Source organism: Rhea americana, unplaced genomic scaffold, assembly GCF_003343005.1.
Source record: "Rhea americana isolate MKP2758 unplaced genomic scaffold, rheAme1 scaffold_68, whole genome shotgun sequence".
Lineage (NCBI taxonomy): Eukaryota > Metazoa > Chordata > Aves > Rheiformes > Rheidae > Rhea > Rhea americana.
This window is the reverse complement of record NW_028186845.1, coordinates 3,679,003-3,698,801: the sequence shown is the minus strand read 5'-3', so window position 1 is coordinate 3,698,801 and position 19,799 is coordinate 3,679,003. Positions and strand designations below refer to the sequence as shown.

The window sequence follows — 19,799 nt, the reverse complement described above, 5'->3', positions numbered from 1 at the left end:
GCGCGCGGAGGAGGCGGCGGAGGGAGGGGGGAGGCTGCACTGCCGAGGTGCGCGGTAGAGACTGACTCGAGCGTGGCTCGAGCGGCCCGCGAAGTTTGGGGAGCGCCCGCCGCCGGCCTGCGGCGCCGAAGGGCTCCCGCCCCGGCTCGCACCGCGGCCCCTGGGCGGCCTGCACTGCCTCGAAGAGGATGAGGTGCCGCTTTTGGCAGTTGCGGTGCCCGGGGGTAACCGCTCGTCATTTCTGCTATTTCGGCGGAAGGCGCTGGGGAAGGAAAACCTCTTTCCTCTTGCTCCGTTTCTAGAGCTGTTCTCTTGGAATTTTCTTCCTTATTCCATTCGGCATAGTCTAGTTAAAACAAACTTTTTGCTGGTGGGGAGAATGAACAGGGTTGCTCTTTACAGAATGGTGTCTTTTTTGTTTTTTTTTGTTTGTTTTTTGTTTTCTGGGAGTGATGCCTCTTTTTTGACTCAAAAGGTGTTACCTTGTTTAGGCAAGTCGATATCCTAAAAGTTGTAAGTCCTTTCCTTCAATAAGAAATCAAATCAGTAAGAGAATAATAAAAACTTCATTCATCTTGGTAAACACTAGATAATTGTTTCACTAGTGTGACTTAACCATGTGAGAATTGTCTCTGAGATCAGATAGAATAATGTAAAACTATGCACCATTTTGATACAGGAAAGAAAGTCGGGAAGCTATGAAATTGTGTTTCAGTGTCAGCAGCTGGATTTGGTGACCTCTTGGAGTGGAAGCCCTAAGATCCCCTGAGCACGCATTGCTTTGTCTCCATCTGAGATGGCAACTGCAACAATACACAATTGTATGCCTGAAGAAGTATTGACATACTGGAGAAATATTTTTTTCACCCATTTTGTTTTCCTTCAAACATCAGAGATAAGGTTTCCCCTGCAGTTATTCATTTGGCTAACAGCCAGAGCTGTAGGTAGATTGTGGTTTGCTTGTTCTTGAATGCTTTTTATCTTGACTATGGAAGAAAAGTAGATTTTGGCCAGTAAGAGAGGCTTTCACATACCTTTACCAAGAGATTGCTTTAAAAAAAGATTCCTAGGTGGAAAAATGCAGCACTGCTTTTGGGCTGTGGGAGGGAAGATACAGAGGCGATCAGATTACAGATGTTATTGTTAAGTCTGACTGGATAACTTCAGAATATGCATGCAGTACTGTAATGTTGCATTTAAAAACCTTATCTTAAATTAAATAAATGATATTTTATTCTCATCCAGATTACAGGGCCTGATAATAAAGGGATTTATAAAGGTGATCGAGAGTCCAGTGGAAAATACACATTTGCTGCCCACATGGATGGAACTTACAAGTTTTGCTTTAGTAACAGGATGTCCACCATGACTCCCAAGATAGTGATGTTCACTATTGATATTGGGGAAGCTCCAAAGGGGCAGGACATGGAGACAGAAGGTGAGGAAAACTCCTGAAAAGAACTTAGCTCTGGCTTGAGAGCTTTTCATGCATGACTTTGGAACTTGACTAGAGTTTTCAGAATTCCTGTTTCTAGGAACAGCCTGTCTAGTTAGCTGTTTTCTTGCACAGCTAAAATGGATATGGATGTTTTTAGATGTCATTACACAACTTAATGCAAAAGCACCAGGGAATCACTCAGCTATCAGCAGAAACTAATGCTTTCATCCTTTAGTCTTTTCCTCAGTTTCGTTCTCTGATTTCTAGTTTGCTCAGCAGTATGTAGATTACTACATGGATTAGCTGAGCTCTTTGATAAATGTGCTAATATATAAATTTTCTCTTAGCCATGTAAGTTACTGTTTTATCTGCAGCCTTTTGTCCTGTACTTGTGTTCATCTCTTACACTTTTCTCTAGGTGGTGGAGATACCTGGGATGGTATGTGTATTGCTTTTTGAAAGCTCATTAGCATCTTGTCTTGTGCATTTGTTTATTCACTAACATCTAACGTCTGCTTTTTCTCTTTAACATCTGTTTGTAGCATGAGAATGTCTTTTTAATAAACTACATAAAAGGTCTGATTATGAGCGATGCTGAGCACCTGCAAGCTTCCACTAAGAGGTTTAGATACCTAGCAGCTCTGGGGATCAGGTGCTTGAACTGTCCACGATGGTTTGTCTTCAGATGATTGATTATGGCTAGCAGAAGACATGAGCAGGAGTTCTAGGTGGAGTTGAACTAAAGCACTGAACATCCAGGAACATTAGATATTTTAGGTGGTGTTTGCTTTCTACTGCTAAAGTAGATGTTGGGTAATTGAGGCCTTTTGGAGGCAACAGGCTGCTGCTTTTAGGTTATGAATTCACAGTAATGTTTCAAGGGAAAGAGTTGAAACGTCATTTGCTGTAAAATAAATGATTGAATTGGTTAACAAGCTCTAAAGTTTTATTTAGAAATCACTAACTGTAGCTAGAAAGACAATAAATCATTTTCTATTTTAGCAAGTATGTAATTGTGTGAAGTGAGTGCTTGATATTTCTTGAAATATTTAACAAATCCTAACTTTTGAGATTTTTTTAAAAGACTTGATTAAATGTTTGATTAAGTTTGTATATGATATCTGTTGTAAAGAATATTAATATGGTTTTAGATTGTTAAGGCAAATGCTTTTCTTTAAGAGTATTTTTTTTCAGTGGGCTTAAAATAATCCATGCAACTGCATTGTCCTCTCTTACTAAGCAACACATATTGCAGTGACCAGATGGCCATGAAATGTATTGTATTATAAAGCAAGTAAACTGTTAATAACTATTAGTAGACTATTCAGATTATTGTAACTTGTATCAGCTGTATTATCTGGTCCTCTTTCTGATTCTTCCACAACAGGTAAATATTTTGAATAGTTTTATTTTCAGCTTGTGATACAAAGTAGCTTCAAAGTCAATATGTCCCTTCAACATACATATTGTTTTTTGCATCTTGGTGCTAGAAAACCTCAAATTACTTTAATAATTTAGATTTTTTTAAGTGGACAATCTTTTGAGCATGAAGGTATTAAAAAGAGCCTGTGATTGACAGTCAGATCACTAAATCTTGGATCTTCGGTCCTTCTATTTGCTGAGCTATCTCAAGCTAGGTTTCCACTGTCATTGGTTTGCTATTTTCCTCCTCTGCTTTCATGACAATACCAGAACCTGAGGCCAGTTCTTGCCCTCCTCTAGGCCCCTTTGGCATTGTTTCTGCTGAATGCTGTGCTTGACTAAAAAGGAAGATCTCAATACGTAGTATATTGCTTCAGAAAGTCATCTTGGTTTGCCAACATCATGATCGTAAGCTAAATTCTCAGTTGTTCTATTTTGGCAAGCTTAACAACTAGTAAAAGCTGTAATGTTAAATTGTTTGCAACATATTGGAGATACTGGCAAAGTAGGTACTAGTGTAGTATTGATATCATGTGTCTTTATCTTCTGTTTTCTTGAGATGTGCCCATACTGGAAATAAGTGGTCTGTACTGCCTCTAACTTCGGCATCCTCTGTCTTCTAGTTGGTTGTGGAGAAAGATATTTGCCTGATCATTAAATACCATAGAGACTCGTTTGGAAGAATACTACAACAACAACAAAACTTAATTTTGCTGCAAGGCTAAAGTTTTCAGGTGTACAGACTGCATTTTTCAGAACTTCCTATGTGGCAGGAAGTTAACTGTAACTGTTTATCAATTTTAATGAAATGTTTTTTTTGAGTCAGTAACAAAATTTTTGATCCCTCTTGAATTATTCTTCAGCTCATCAGAACAAGCTAGAAGAGATGATCAATGAGTTAGCAGTGGCCATGACAGCTGTAAAGCATGAACAAGAATACATGGAAGTTCGTGAGAGAATACATAGAGCAAGTATGTGTCTTTGATTTAAATACACTCTCCTATCTCCCAAATGCGCTTTAAATGATGATTTTTCAAGTTCAAGTCCTTGAAAACTATTCCAAGTTACTAAAAACCTTTAGAACAAGTTATGATAGTCGTGCCAATACGATAAAGAACATGGTTAGCGTTTGCAATTCTCTTTAAACTGGTTTACCTCTCATGTCATGAAGATTGTTACCCGAAATAATCTTTGCTTTATTGCTGTAAGTTGATATAGTTTTTTATAAATGGCATATTCGTGAAGGTGATTAGTAATGATATGATTTTCAGTGGTGGACTTTGGCTGAACTATTATTTTGTCTTTGAATTCAGTGTGGCTTAATAATTGAGCCAAAGTCTTAGACAGTTTGTTGAAATAGAACAGAGCTACTGTTACTTCCTAGCAGAGAATGTGGTTACCTCACAGTCCTCATTTTCTAAAATACAACTTTTTTCTTGTAATAAAGTTGTGAGAGCTAAGGTAAGGAGTGCATTAGTGGAAGCTCAGCAAGCAAAATAAGACCTTTTTTTTTTAAAATAGGAAAATACAACATTATATTAAGTAGTGACCCCTGAATAATTTGAATTGATGGATATCTGCAGCTAATGATTGGTTTTCTTTTCTTGCTTCTCCACTTGACTTTGAGACCTGAAAATGTGACTGTTACTTGAAAAAGGAAGTGGCTTCTGGTTGGCCATTGTACAATTCTGTCCAGGCTTTTTGAAGATGGACAGGATGCAAAAATATGCTGCAGTGGGTGTCCATAGTTGATGTTAATGTAGCTGCTTGAATAGCTTTCCATTCCTTGAAGCGTGAGATTCAACAGAGGAAAAAAAAGCCCATGAGCTATCAATTCTTATCTTTAGGACTGCAGAGTCCTTTTCCAACATTTGTGCTGTTGTGGTGCAGACATTATCAGTGATCTAAGTGTGAAGCTTATGTGCAGCACTTCAATTTTGATGACACAGGTTTCTAAAGTTTTTTAGATTTGTTCTGAAGGCATTGTCACTTACTTGGATTTTCTTTCCAACAGTTAATGACAACACAAACAGCAGAGTGGTCCTTTGGTCATTCTTTGAAGCTCTTGTACTAGTTGCCATGACACTGGGACAAATCTACTATCTGAAGAGGTTTTTTGAAGTTCGAAGAGTTGTTTAAGAATACTTTTCCTGATCCTGGATTTCAGTTCACTGTCTACCAAACATCTTGGTCACAAAAAAGTCATTTAGTTTCTAAACCCTCTTTACTGAACTTTAAAACTTATTTGCTTACGTTCCTTCCTAGTTAAAATGAAATGTTTTTATATATCTTCTGTAGCAAAAGCTGTGCTAAAATCTCATCACTTAATTGCCGTATTTTTTTTCACTAAAATCTGCCTAGTCTATGCTAAGCGAGGTCCAAGCAAGCTGCAAATGCTGTAATTCAACTGTAGTAATAAGCAATGTTGATGTCATTTTCTAACTTTTTATTTTTCTGTTTTCATAAGTACTTGCAGTTCTATCTAGGGAAGCGGTACAAGGCCCTAATGTGACTGTTGGCGTTTTTGACATCTTTAACCCTGCAGTAGGTGTTATGAAATCAAAATAATCCCCTTTTCACTTATGTAAACTGCCAAGAAGGAACAATTGGAACTCTATTCTGAAAAGGAATAGAAGACAGATGACAACTTCTAGTCTAGTATGCATACCTAGTTGCTGTTTAAAAGAAACTTCTTCAGTAACTATCTTAATTATATCAACTTGTTCCTAAGTTTTTTTTTAATTAAATAGTTGTTATCAAAATACATTCTCTCTGCTCATTACCAAATGTTCATCATACAGTTTTCAGTTTTTCACAGGTTTATATTGAAGCCAATTGTGTGCAGTGTCTTGGCAAATAGTAGTTAACCCTTTGGTTTTTGCAGATCCAAAGCTCAGACTGTTGGCACTATTGCAGAATGCATTAGTGTTCAGGAAAACTGGATTCCTGATTCCAAAGGGTTAATGGTTCTAGGGGTTTATTGCAATGCTATGCAGCCCTTGTATTTAAGTTAAGTGGCAGTCTCTGCCATTATCTGGTTGTAATTAGCATAATGCTAAATACTGGTGTGTTTTCTTTATTTCAGGCACATGTAGATTTTTGTTTTTGTATAAAGCTACTTTTCTTGGTATCTGATGATGGGTTTAAAAATTAAAGAAGTGTCTGGTGTGGGTGCTGAGCCAGGATTATGTTGTGACTGATGTATATTAGTTGTAATCATTTTGGGGGTGGGGTGGGGTCTTTTCCAGGGGGGAGCCTCTACAAGTAACACACAACAGTTTTATACAATTAATTTAAAATTTGTTACAGGTTTTCATGTTCCAGGTAAAGTTTTTTCAACCTTGGGTGAACACTTGCAGCAGTTCTTCAGAAAGGTGGCTATTACACCTTATTGCAACTGTTGTGTGCCAATATTTTTGTGTAAAAACACTCAAATAGAATTAAAAGATGTACATTTAAAATTGCTTGTGAATCTAAATATGACCCAGGTTCGATAAATAAACAAATTCTTTAAGAAAAGTAACTTTGTATCTTTTTTCCTTTGCTTTAAAGAATGTGCTGTTTAATACTCAAAGCTGTTACTTAAATGTTTCTTAGAAAAACGGATATGAGGAATTCATTCACGTGCTGTCCTCCTTTGTGTGGTAGAAGGAATTGCAGGTAATTCTAAATCTACAGCTTGGCGTGGTCTCGTGTCACGGGGCTCGTGTATGACCCGCAGATGTGCCTGCGGTGTTAGGAAGCGCTAAAACGTGCCCTTTGGGTGCAGCCGAATGAAGAAGGAAGGCAGAGCTGCTGCGCGCGGGCTTTAGAAGCAGGACTTGGCGATAGCGAGCAGCTCTTCGTCGTGCGCAGCTTGTTCGCTCTCGTTTTCCTCCAAAGGACACGAAAAAGGGGCGGAACGGGCGCGGGGCGGAACGGGCGCGGGGCGGAACGGGCGCGGGGCGGAACGGGCGCGGGGCGGAACGGGCGCGGGGCGGAACGGGCGCGGGGCGGCGCGTGTTTCCGGGCGGACCCGCCGCGGGCGGCGGACGCGGCCGCCCAAGATGGAGGCGGTGACGGAGGGCAGCTGGGCCTCGCTGCCCGTGGCGCTGAGCCCGGGCGTGCTGCGGGCGCTGCGCGGCCTCGGCTTCGCCCGCATGACTCCCGTGCAGGTGAGGGGCCGCCCTTCCCCGGCGGAGGGAAGGCCCGGGGCAGGTGCGAGCCGCGCCGGGAGAGCCAGGCCTGGTCGAGGGGGCCGGCGGTGCCAAGGGCCTGGTCCTGGCCCGGAGCAGTCGCTCGCTGCGAAAGCCGGCGAAGCCTCTGCGCTCGGTTTTCCTATCAGTAGCACGGCTCGGTTATGTTCACGACAGCTTTGCTATCTCGGGGGCGGGTGGGTAGAGGGGGACACTTGGCCTCGGTGAGGTTTAGTCAGTAAACGAGCCCAGGTTCAACTGCTCACGTGCTGTTTCTGTTTTTGCTTGTTTTTTTTTGTTAGTCTGCCACCATTCCTCTCTTTATGAGTAATAAAGATGTTGCTGCGGAAGCGGTGAGTATTTTCTTTTTTTTCCAAGTGATTTCCTCGTTTTTACCCTTTCTGGGTCTGAGAAAGGGGTGACTCTATTTTGCTTCTTGCAGGTAACTGGCAGTGGCAAAACTTTAGCATTTGTTATTCCCATCCTAGAAATTCTTCTCAGACGGGAAGAAAAATTAAAGAAAATGCAGGTAAGATTAAGTTCCTCAGTTCTGAATGTTTAAATATGTTTTTTTTAATATATAGATAAAATTAAGGATTTCAGTAAAAGTATGTATAAGTAAAATTGCATACACAAAATCATTGCTTGTTCAGCTGTTTAGCACAGCATTAACAAACTGTTTAAAATTAGAAAAATATGATAGGGTACTTTCTTTGCACTTAGTTACCGTTTTATATTTGATACAATCAAAACTGGCTTCTGAGCTGTTAGGAAAATGTTTTAAAATATAAAATATGATATACTGCAAACAAGAGACTGTGACCAGATGCTTTTTAGCATCTATTGACTTTGTATACATTTTAATATACACAATAGTTGTACTATTATTTGCAGTCAAATATTATCAGATACTGTTCTTTGAGCATAGGTATTTTGCAGGCTGATTTAAAACCTCTTTCACGGATGTTTTGTTATTCAGTATACTTCATTACATTTCTTTTGGAAGTGTTTTATAAGCATGGTTTATATTTGCTTACCTTGTAAGGGACCATTTTGCCTACATCTTTATTTTGTCGTTTTCCATAATTTCCTTTTTCTTTTTTTTACCATATGCAGGTTGGAGCTGTAATTATCACACCAACAAGAGAACTAGCTATTCAAATTGATGAGGTGCTATCGCATTTCACAAAACACTTCCCTGAGTTTAGGTGGGTGAACTTTAGACTTGTGATGACAACCAACCCTTTTTTCTTTGGACTTCTGTGATTCATAAACTGGCAAAAACCAAAGATGGCTCAAATCTTACTGTTTGTTGTTGTTGTTTGTTTTAGTCAGATTCTTTTAATTGGTGGTAGAAATCCTATGGAAGATGTTGAAAAGTTTAAAGAACATGGGTAAGTTGATTGTCAGTAATTTCAACTGATGCCTCTCAGTTGTTTTTTTTCCTAGTCCCTAGAGTTTTCAAGTTAGAGCATCCTAAAATTTGATGGTGCTGCTTAAGTATGTCAGAGCATCTGCTGAAGTAGTTGTGGATTCTTTTCCTTGAGCTAGATGTGACTTAATGAGAAGGTAATGAGACAGTAGGAAGGGATCGTATGTGAAATCAGTACATATTTTCTGGATGGAGAATGATGTACAGCATGGTGAGTTGAAAACTGTTTTCACTTAATATTTTGAGTGCCTCCTTTTGGTGTAAATGTACCAAGAGTAGGTTCTAATGAGATCAAGACTGAGGTGCTGAAAAATTTTTGAAGTATTCTATGGTGATACTGATGGATACTTTTTGAAGCAAAATACATACACTTATTTGCCACTGGCTTTTGCATGGAAGTACCAAGGATTTCTTTTAGCTGACAATTGCTTTTTATAGCTGCTAAGTATATTGTAAATATGTAGTACCACAAATCATATGCTTTCAACTGAGAGTTTTATTCCAATCAACATAGTATCTAAGCAACTGAAATGTGAATACGGTTAGTAGTAGCAAACTGTTTTTTTTTTAATTATTATTATCCACTAACAACCGATTAATTTAAGTGCAGGTTTATGGTGTGATAATTGTATTAGTCACCCTCTCAGAATTGTTAACTTACGTAATTAAAAAAATTCTGTGTGTCCTTATCACAAACAGTGGGAACATCATTGTCGCTACACCAGGCCGCTTGGAAGATCTCTTCAGAAGAAAAGCGGATGGGCTGGATCTAGCAAGCTGTGTGAAGTCACTTGATGTGTTGGTATTAGATGAAGCAGACAGACTTTTAGATATGGGCTTTGAAGCAAGGTATTTAAATAATACATTCCAGCAATACTTCTGAAGTTTTAAATTAGCTTATGGAAGATTTATATGTAGGAGCCTGCCCTACAACTGAATTGTAAAATTAGGTTTGTTGCAGTGATTAAACTACTTGAGGGAAATGTTGGGATATTTATGTTTTATATGTGCTTACTTGCAGTTTAAATGCCATTCTGGACTTTTTGCCCAAGCAGAGACGGACAGGGCTGTTCTCAGCAACTCAGACTCAAGAAGTGGAGAACCTGGTGAGAGCAGGTCTTCGGAATCCTGTCCGCATCTCAGTGAAGGAGAAGGGAGTTGCAGCGAGCAACACTCAGAAAACTCCAACACGCCTGGAGAACTATTACATGGTGCGTTCCTCTGTGCTTTGTGATAGTCTGTCATTCCTTCTTGCTTTTCTCTGACCCCATCAATAACTTTTTAAGTCCTGGCCAATTTTGGCCTCACTGACAGAGGACATAGAGGTCTGAAAGATACAAAGCTCTTGCAGGATCTCTGAAGATCAGTAACCAAGCTAAGGAGAAAGATCCAGATTAGTAACCGTGTTGTTGGCTGCTGTATGAGTTTTGTTGCCTGTTCTGTTTGACCAGGCAGGAAGTGTCGTAACCCAAAACTAGCTGCGGCTCTGTGACTCCTGAATTTCTTTACAGTGAGAGGATGTGGGAGGGATATCTGGCTATTTTAGGGAAGAGACTGGGGAAAACCTGAGATATTACCGTAAGAAATGTGTTACAGCTGGGAATGGGAGGACTGGGAGCTTAATTTTTTATTTTTACTTAATACAGATAAAAGGGTAATACCCTGTATGATGTATTGTGGTACACATGATCAGTATCAATATGTTATGTCAGTAGGCCTCTATCAGTGCACAAATGAGCCCCAGTGAATGGAGAGAATGGGCAAATCATTGTATTGGATCCTTTTTTTAACCTTTTTTTTTCTTTTGCGTTGTGTAGATATGCAAAGCAGATGAAAAATTTAATCAGTTGGTGCATTTTCTTCGACAACACAAACAGGAAAAACATCTGGTCTTTTTCAGGTAATTCCATTTGGGTTTTGTTGTGAAAATAGTGCAGTGTTTTATTACTTAAATTCCAAAACTCTGCTCAGTGTTGAAAAGTCTTTGGCCCAGAGTATTATATTTTACAAGGAGATGGATTTTTAACAGCTGTCTTGTAGAACATGGTGTTTAAGAAGCAATTGATCATTGCTTTGAGTGAGGATTGCAGTGTACTTTACTAAGCAGACCATATGAATCTTATATGCATTTTAAGGTGTTGCAGACAGTTATATGTTAATTATAAAAATGGTGTGCCTATTTTGAATAAAAATAGACTATAGTATCTATTTCTGAAAGATCTTTGACTGCGTTAGCATGACTGTCTAAATCAGATTAAAAATGTCACATAAGCTTTTGCTTGTATGCCTTTTTTATTATTATTATTATTACAACAGTACATGTGCCTGTGTGGAATACTATGGGAAGGCTTTGGAATCCTTAATTAAACAAGTGAAAATAATGTGCATTCATGGGAAAATGAAACACAAACGCAACAAGATTTTTACTGAGTTTCGGAAGCTCCCAGGGTAAGAATCTATGAATAGACTTAACTCAGCTAAAAGAAAAAGTAGTAAGAGATGTGTAATTGTGCCTGACAATGTGCTTGTGCCACTTAAGTGCATAAGAGTGGGGTTGTGCTGGTGAGAACGATACAATTAACTGCTTACAGAGTTAGGGTAGTGCAAATGATGTAAATCGGAAATAATAATCGTGCTACGGTTTTGAATGAGAGAGAAATCAATGTATTTGTAAAGGATGTAAATTATGCTTAGGTACACAAAGCATAATCCCAAACAAAATGAAAATATGACTGGAGCATGTCCAGCCCAATTTAGATAATCCATGTAGCAGCATGAAAGATGCAGGGACATGGATATCCTGCAGCTGGAGTTCCTCAAAAGTTTGTGTTGCACTTGCTAGTCAAACCTACACACTGTGAAGCGCATCCCCACTGCTGCTGTGGGCACGCTGTACTGATGTGTGCTGCAATCCCACTTTAGCTTGCAGTATAAATGTATCTGTCAGAAGGGAGATGGTAGTGAACGTAACCTTCTCATATCTGGTGACCAGACTAGAAACCCAAGATTTTATTCTATTAGCATGTTATGGAGCATATGACAACATGATACTGTGTTTTACCTGCAGAAAAGTATTCCTTGTCACTTTGCAGGATACTCAGTAAAGAGAAACTGGTTCTGTTTGCTGTCATTTTCATTGCATGGGAATTGAGTTTTAGCTTTTTGTATTTAAAAAGAAAGAATTACCAACAGAGTGGAAGAGCAACTTTTTAAAATTAACATGCCCAAACTGTCAGCTTGTTAGGTCTTTTATTAAAACATTTATAGTATTTGTATCAGCTGTGGTGAATGCAAATGGTGAATTAAAATAGAACTTGTAGTAAGGAATTGATTTTTTTTAAGTGGTATGTTTGCTCCTTCATAAACCACATTCCTTTTTTGTAATGTTATCTAGAATTTTTATGTGGTGAAAGCTGTAACTAGCTTATGGTTCGTTGTTTCCTTTCAGAACATGAATATTTTAAAACATTTTGTTCCTCATTTTCCAGCATGGTTGCATAATGCACAGTTGTGGGGAGACTGGTACATCTCACTAAGCGACAGTTTAATGAAAGCATGCTTTATCTTCTTCCTAGTGGCATTTTAGTTTGCACTGATGTGATGGCCCGTGGCATAGACATTCCAGAAGTACACTGGGTTTTACAGTATGATCCACCTAGCAGTGCAAGGTACAATTTTACATCTTAGAACCTTTACTCTGCTTCTGCTCATGTTACTGTACTGTTCAAATATAAATTGGGAACATACTACTGTAGAAAACACGTTTACTCTCTGCCTGAAAGTCTGAACAAACACACAGTACATGAACAAGGGAGACTGGAACATGGCAATTTTGTTGTAATTGATATGATTTTAATGTCACTTACATGTGTTACACATACAAGCGTCAAATGGGTTAATTAAAATGGCTTTCACCACTTATATTTGTAGAAGGAGACTCTCCACTGTAAGGGATTGTATGAGAATAAAAGAAGTAATGGGAGGTGAGATACTAGGGTGAATGAGAGTAGAGATGAAAGCAAACACAGCTGTTCAGGGATGGTACATTGAAAGCTTAAATGAAATGAGCTTTTCCTTGCATTTTAAATTCATTGCATTAATTCTTCCTAAACTTGCCTAAAACTCCCCCATCCCAAGCGAGATGCACCTTGTTTTAGTACACATTCCTGAGAATTGAGAGTGGGACTGTTACGTATCTGTTGTGTTGTATTTCAGTGATTCCTGTTAATTGTTAAAATGACTAGTTTGGGTCAAAAGTACCCAGCACTCTGGATTTTTCATTCCATAGGACTTGCCCTTTCACTCACTATCTAATACTTTAACAACAAACTGAACATCTGTTAAACCAGTTCTATGTCATGTTTCAGTGCCTTTGTGCATCGGTGTGGTCGAACAGCCCGGATTGGCAACGTAGGCAGTGCACTCGTATTTTTGCTTCCCATGGAAGAGTCTTATGTTAACTTTCTCTCAATCAACCAAAAGGTGAGTAGACTTTTCCTTTCCCCTAAGCAGGAAAGGGTAAGGAGACAAACAGACTCCAGAAGATCAGTGATAGGAATTTTAAAATCGGAATTCATAGGGCTTAAGATCATATGCATAAATTTTAGTAGAGGCAAATAATTAAAAAAGATGATCTTTTTATTAATTGTTGCATTCAACTACTTGTTAGACTGCAGTTGCTGCCTGTTTTAGCTACTGAGGAACATATTATGCATCTAGTAAGGAAATTATTTTTCCAAGGGTATAGATTGAGCATTTCTGGAACACAATACTGGCTTCCACTGCACCACCACTTCTTATGCTGTCCCTCTGTGCTGCTGAAAAATAAACCTGCCAGAAAAAAGTTTATTTCTAACTTGGATCAATTCCCTTATCTGATCCTGCATTAATGGAATTAATTTTATAAATTCTCTAGAGGTCTGCAGTTGAGAATGTAGCTTGATGAGGTGTTAAATGAAGGTCTTGCCTCTTCTGAGCTGCATTGTGGGAGCCCTTCTCCCAGGCTAGAACAACTGTTTGTAGGCCTGGAATGTTGAAATGACCAACTAAAGGAGGGGGTAAGGAGAAAGGAAGTAAGCTAAGTGTTTAAAAAAAAGGACTAGGGGGAAATACCCTGCCCTCAAGCTCACTGAAGATTATTTGGAGAAGAACTTTGTGTTTGAAACTTCACAATTTGTATTTAATCATTCAGCTAAAATTTTGTATTTCTTGTTTTGGTTTTCAGTGTCCCATGCAGGAAATGAAACCACAGAGAAATGTGTTAAATCATCTTCCAAAACTGAAGTCGATGGCCCTAGCTGACAGAGCTGTGTTTGAGAAAGGAATGAAAGCATTTGTGTCTTATATCCAGGCTTATGCCAAACATGAATGTAATTTGATCTTTCGAATAAAAGGTAATTCTCAGCAGGGGCTATTATCATTTTACTATTCTGCAGAATACTGTATTTGGTTTAGCAAAAAATAGTGTTACTGAGCAGAAGATACAAGTATTGATTCCTGTTCTCAAAGCCACTTTTTGCAATGTCATATGCTGACAGTATTTGACATCATCTGAGTTGAATGTTACCTGATTCTGAATGAATGGCTTCTGTTTAGGGAAGGTGAATATCCCGTTTTACCAAAAAACAAACAGACAAACAAACAAACAAAAAAAAAAACACAACCAAAAACCCCCACACTAAAATGTCATGTTTTCTTGTCCTTGCTGTTTTTTTTTTTTTGTTGTTTTGTTTTGTTTTGTGACTTGAATTACACCTTTGGAAATCAAAGAGCAATTAATTGCTCATTAAATGAGATGAGCTCATTTCAAGTCATTCTGAAAGCCTGAACACGCCTCTAGGAAACAGAGTTCTTTTGAAAGTCCTGGATCTCAGTTTTCTACGGAACGGGCTGGGGAGAACAAAGCATTAAGCATGAACAGGAGTGATTTTGTTTTGAGTATTAAGTGTAGAAAGTAAGCAGTATAGTAATATTTTTCTCTGTGATTTGCTAAATTAGGCTAATTTTTTCTCCTGCAATAAACTCACTTTATAATCTTTATTTTAACAGATCTGGATTTTGCTAGTCTTGCCAAAGGTTTTGCCTTGCTAAAGATGCCAAAGATGCCTGAACTAAGAGGAAAATGTTTTTCAGACTTTATTCCAGTCACTGTTAATACAGACTCCATTCCATTTAAGGATAAAAATAGAGAAAAACAGAGACAAAACCAATTAGAACAACAAAGAAAGGAAAGACAGGAAAATGGAGGGAAAAAGAAATTTATAAAGAACAAGGCCTGGTCAAAGCAAAAAGCCAAAAGGGAAAAGAAAAAGAAAGCAACAGCTAAAAGGAAGCGTGAAGAGGTAAACTCTGACCATTCTATTAAACTGCATGCCATTGCAACATGCTTTCAAAAGGCAAAAAGCAATAGGATTTTAGTTTGACAGGAGCTGGGTGCACTGCAGAATTGCTGACTGTCTGCATTGACGTTCTAGGACCCCTATAGGCACTGTTGTAAAACCTCCCCTGGTGGGTGTGTGTGTGGTGGGGGAAGCACGATGTATACTGTGAGAATTCAAACCCCATGGCTTGTAGAATCCAGTACAGGCAAAGAACAGCAATAGAAGAAACACCCCGGTGAGCACTTTACTTTTTAACTGAAGAAAGATACTGTTTATTTAGAAGACCATGCACTTTCGATTCCTTTTACTCTAAGCCCAGAATTTCCTTGGGAACATTTTACTATTATGTAGGAATAAACGTTAGAAAAAGCCTATCATCTAATTAATGCTTTTCTTACTGTCCTTCATTCACTCATTCTGCTACTAATAGAGCATTTTTAACCTTTAGCAATGCTTGTGTCCTGTTTTCTATCTGCTTTGCAACTGTATTAAATTATTCTCAAATGAGTCACAGTATAAAATTATTAATGAATATAGGATAGCAATAGATGACAACTAATAGAAGAACTGGTACTAGTCAACTAGGAAGGGCACTTCTGGGTGTTCAGCTGTTTAATTGTTGTTTTTCAACTGTCAACAGGGCTCTGATATTGAAGATGAGGACATGGAGGAGCTGCTGAATGACACCAGACTCTTGAAAAGATTAAAGAAGGGCAAAATTAGTGAGGAAGAGTTTGAAAAGAGACTAACAGGCAGCCAAAGTAGACTCAAAGCAGAAACTGCGTCTGACTTGGAGTCTGAAGATTAGAACAAGACTGTCAACCAGCCTCTTTAAAATGCTATTTCAATAAAACCGTATTTTTATAACAAAATAATAATACAGAGAACAACTGATAACTTTTCCTATAAGAGACCTGGCTTCCATAAATATTTCAGTGGAAGTACAAACATGCCTGCAGTTAAGAACAAACCTAAAAACACTGCTCTTGTACAGTGTGCGAGGAGCATCAGATTTCCGTTAGCAGGATCTTTGTGCACTTCAGTTTTGTTCTGTTCAGGCAGGTATCACATCTGTCCCAGACCAGTAAGTCAGAGCATACCTCAGAATGAGTTTGAAAACACAGTAAGATATTTTATTTTACAATATCAAAACATTCCACCCTTTAAATAAATTATTTAAAGCCTTTAGAAGCTGTAGCAACATTTTTTTTAAAACAGTGGTCCATTCATATGTGATGTTTTGCCTTAAAAATTCAAGGAGGCTGCTTGTTACATCAGTCAACTGTCTTCTCCTTACTATGGTCATATAACTTACATCATCTTTCAAGTTCTTACTGCTGTGATGGCCATTGAAGAAGGTAATAATACATTCTGTATACTGAGTCTGTCTTTGTTACAGATAAAGTTTAATAAGTTCATCACTGACAGCTGATGGAGTCAATACTCCTAGGTCTGTAAAGAGTAATGTGATCAGTGATGGTGACGTGTAGTCAATCCAGGGATGCTCCTCTGTTAGGTTTTGACTTGTTTTCAGAGTGTCTGCTTTGTACTAGAAAAAAACAGAGACCATTGGTTACCACACAACTGCAAGCTGAAAACCTCTTCTGGGCAAGGGCAGAGCTAGTCTTGAGCAGCTATTTGATATATCACTGAAAGAAGTCAGTTGCTATAAATGAGGCACAGGCTAGGGCTTTCTTGGCCTCAACTGTTATATTCTGTATGGAATATAATCTGTAGTGCTGAAATGTCTCGATTTAGCTGTTTCTTCCCCTCTGCTGCTCCTGTGCCCCAAAAGAACTCCTTTAGAAACTAAATGTTAGATATTATATATACTAGAGAAATCCAGATAAGTTAAGACATCCTCAGAAAAAAAAATATTCATAGATATGTAGGTGTGCATCTTAGCTGAATTTCTCTTACCTTAAACTTGTCTGGAACATCCTGCTGATTTAGAGGGAAAAGTCTTACAAATTTGAAACTTTCTGCTACAACATAGAATGGCTTATTCTGAGCTTTGGCGCACACAGCAATCTGATTAGTGCCAATCTGTGGAGACAGATGGAAAACAATATGCAGATTCAGTGCTAGTGTGAGAGAATGTAGTAATGTTTCCACAAAGAAAGAGACTTTTCTTGGATAATGTCCAAATAGAAAAGATTTTTGAAAAAGCCCTGAAAGCTTCAAAGAAACCAAACACCAAGAATCTAGAGTTTACAGAATAATGTAATAAATTCACTACCTATTACCTTGTTAATAATTCCTCCGCTTTCAACTACACCTTCAGCACCAACTAACACCAGGTCCACTTTTTCCATAATGTAGCTGTTTGAAGGGAGGGGGGAAAGAGAGCCATGACTTATTAAACATAGCAGGAATTAGTAATGCAAACAATTGTTCTTTTTTTCTGAACTAGTCCTAGCTACCTAGGCAAGCAAACCTGCTGTTACATATCCTTCTAATGAGCTTTCCTCTGCTTCCCAAGCAGGAATATTCAATAACTATGTTTTCTCCAGTCATACCTAACCTTGGCAATTGTGGAAAGGCTTGGAGAAGTTGAATCTGACTACGGGTAATCTAGCTACAAGAACACAGGTATCTCAATAAGATACTAACTACACTGTGAAGCTTAACTCTGCATTGTAATATCCTTGGCCAGAAACTTGTCTACCTTTCTTTACATCCCCCCAACATGTATTATTCATTGGAACTACAGATCTAAAAAGCAAACCATCAACTAAGCATTCTGCAGAGGAGAGATTTAATGTATTACACAACACTTGCATATTGTCTGGTCAAGCCAACTCTTCATTAGATTACAGCTGTGTTAGTAATCACACTGATATGTATTCTTATCTTGGAGGCAGTCTGACATGTATTTGGCAGTAATGTAAGGACTGGGGTTTAGATTTATAAAAGTTCTTATATTTTGTGTTTGCTACTTGTATTTGCTATTTGCGTTTACTACTACGCAGTAGTAACTTAGCAATTAGCTTAAAAAAAGATAGTGCTTACTGTATATAAATTAGAAAAAAAGGTAGCCTTTTTGCACAGCACCTCAGTTCTTTTTTTCCATATATCCCCAAATCCTATGCTTAGGCCTGACTTCAGTCTTCATTCTAATATGCAAATATCAGCATATTTTAGGAGTATTTTTAGCAGGCGTATTCTCCTAACTGTGCATCAAAAGGATTAACTTGTTTAGCTTGTTTGGTGACTGTGACAGACTAAGTAACCACCTCTGTGCTTTGAACACACTTCTAGGAATATATGTAACACTGTCAAAGTAAAATTGAGGTGAACAATGTTAAGATGTAATGATCAGACTTACCCAACTGCAGCATCTAGAATCACAGTCACAGGAATGTTCAGCTTCCTCAGGGCTTTTGCCATTTTTTGCCTATGAAAATAGCATGTTTGAAGCTTAAAAGTCTTTGTTTAAAGACAATACTAGAAAAATATTGCCTGAAGAACGGAAACTCATGACTGCCCATGTTCCCTTGCCACTAGTTTTGGATTGTGATGTTCCCCCTAAGGCAAAATAGACAGAATAATGTGACATCATTAGTGATATAGTTACCCTTTAAAATGATGCAAACAAACTTAGCTTTTGTTAAGATATGACAGATTTGTTGCTGGCTGATAGATAAAGCCCCAAATTAATGTGCACTTGCCCTGCTTGATCTGGCTGTGATTCGGTGACATAAATGCTGAATCGCTTCTTTGATTCAACAGCTGCTTCTAACACTCTGAGGACCACTCTTGAGTAGGCATGTGTCAATATTCGCTGTCAAAAAAAAAAACAAATATTACTTTTTGCTGAGCTTTGCAGAACCTTTGTTTTTTATTGTGGTATCATGGATGTTACTACACACAACTATCCATCAACTTTAAATAATACTGTACGTCATTTGTTCACTTGTATTGTACAAATTATAGGACAGCAAACCACTCTGAGCTGGACTTTATGCAGAAGCCTTGATGCTGCCAAGAGATGAGAACTAATACTTTCAGTGGAAAGTTCATGTTGTTATTCCCAGCATCTCTTAGAAGTAGGCCACAAATTAATGCTGGTTTGCATAGAAATGGATGTAGGGGGAGGGGAAAAGTGTTAGAAATTAAAGCGGTGAGGTGATGTTATGCTTGTGTATCCACAAAAGCCACCATCAGACAACACTGTCATAAATGGATGCTAATAAATGTCACTCCCCTTCAGTTCCCCCATTTCCCCCATCGCTGGAAGCAGCAGAGCACCCACAGGAGAGCGACCCGGCCTCGGCCTACTTACAGCACCATCTCTGATGAAGGGGTGGCAGAGCTTGGCGATCTTGTTCCTCGACAGGGAGACCTTCCTGAGGAAGATCTCCCCTCGCTCGATCATGATCTCCTTGCACTTGGAGTAGTCCTGGAAAGCAGAGCGAAGCCCGCGGTGAGGCGGGCGAGGGGGGCTGGGAGGGGAGGCGGGAGGACGCTGCCCTTACGGAGTACTCCAGCGAGGTGAGGCTGATGAAGCGCAGGAAGAGCTCCCCGCCAGAGGACACGGCCACCGAGGAGTCCACGCGGGACAGCGTGTCGATGGCGGTCCGCAGGCTCTTCCGCAGGCCCTGGATGGTCTCGCCTGGGGATGGGGGGCGCGGGGTGAGGGCAGGCCCGGGGCTCCCCGACACGGGCCTGGTCGCGGGGAGCCCCGGGGCGGGAAGGGGAGGGGGGCCCAGGCCCACCTCGGTCCTGCTTGAGGAAGCCCAGCAGCGCGCGGATGGCAGCCACGGCCGAGGACACGTCGGGGTCGTCCCTCAGCTGCGCCCGGAAGGTCTCGATCAGATCTGCGAGGCGAAGGCGGCCGTCAGGTCCGGCGCGGCCGCCCCCCCGCGCCCTCCCCACCGCCCCGCACCCGCCGTTACCCTCCGTGCTCATGGCCGCGGCGCTCCGCTCCCCGCCGGCCCCCCCCGCCCCGC

General features: G+C 39.6%; 3 protein-coding genes across 5 annotated transcripts in view; 2 read left to right on the top strand and 1 right to left on the bottom strand.

Annotated features, from left to right (window-relative positions):
- Positions 1–6,379, top strand: part of TMED2 (transmembrane p24 trafficking protein 2) — a 6,832-nt gene extending 453 nt beyond the window's left edge. The window contains exons 2-5 of one of the 2 annotated variants that reach the window (XM_085321048.1): positions 1,246–1,438; positions 1,857–1,877; positions 3,724–3,831; positions 4,875–6,379. In XM_085321048.1, coding sequence (XP_085177174.1) covers positions 1,246–1,438; positions 1,857–1,877; positions 3,724–3,831; positions 4,875–4,999 — 447 coding nt within the window. In that variant the 3' untranslated portion in view covers positions 5,000–6,379. The remainder of the gene's footprint in view (positions 1–1,245; positions 1,439–1,856; positions 1,878–3,723; positions 3,832–4,874) is intronic. The other variant, XM_085321049.1, reaches the window with a different exon arrangement.
- A 464-nt stretch (positions 6,380–6,843) lies between these two features.
- Positions 6,844–16,038, top strand: DDX55 (DEAD-box helicase 55). 2 transcript variants are annotated; one of them, XM_085321154.1, is made up of 15 exons: positions 6,844–7,014; positions 7,338–7,388; positions 7,478–7,564; positions 8,152–8,243; positions 8,367–8,429; positions 9,167–9,316; positions 9,489–9,678; positions 10,285–10,367; positions 10,784–10,915; positions 12,043–12,135; positions 12,835–12,949; positions 13,692–13,860; positions 14,516–14,808; positions 14,941–15,082; positions 15,488–15,541. In XM_085321154.1, the coding sequence occupies exons 1-14, from the start codon at positions 6,907–6,909 to the stop codon at positions 15,067–15,069; spliced, it is 1,755 nt and encodes a 584-aa protein (XP_085177280.1). In that variant the 5' UTR covers positions 6,844–6,906; the 3' UTR covers positions 15,070–15,082; positions 15,488–15,541. The 2 variants fall into 2 exon arrangements, with proteins under 2 accessions (XP_085177280.1, XP_085177279.1); XM_085321153.1 differs by lacking the exon at positions 14,941–15,082 and having other exon boundaries at positions 6,845–7,014; positions 15,488–16,038.
- EIF2B1 (eukaryotic translation initiation factor 2B subunit alpha) lies at positions 15,091–19,793 on the bottom strand. The gene is made up of 9 exons (XM_085321155.1): positions 19,746–19,793; positions 19,566–19,667; positions 19,326–19,462; positions 19,133–19,249; positions 18,519–18,631; positions 18,176–18,244; positions 17,094–17,169; positions 16,768–16,893; positions 15,091–16,396 (listed from the first exon to the last, which is right to left on the bottom strand). The coding sequence occupies exons 1-9, from the start codon at positions 19,756–19,758 to the stop codon at positions 16,241–16,243; spliced, it is 909 nt and encodes a 302-aa protein (XP_085177281.1). The 5' UTR covers positions 19,759–19,793; the 3' UTR covers positions 15,091–16,240.
- Between the last annotated feature and the right edge of the window lie 6 nt (positions 19,794–19,799).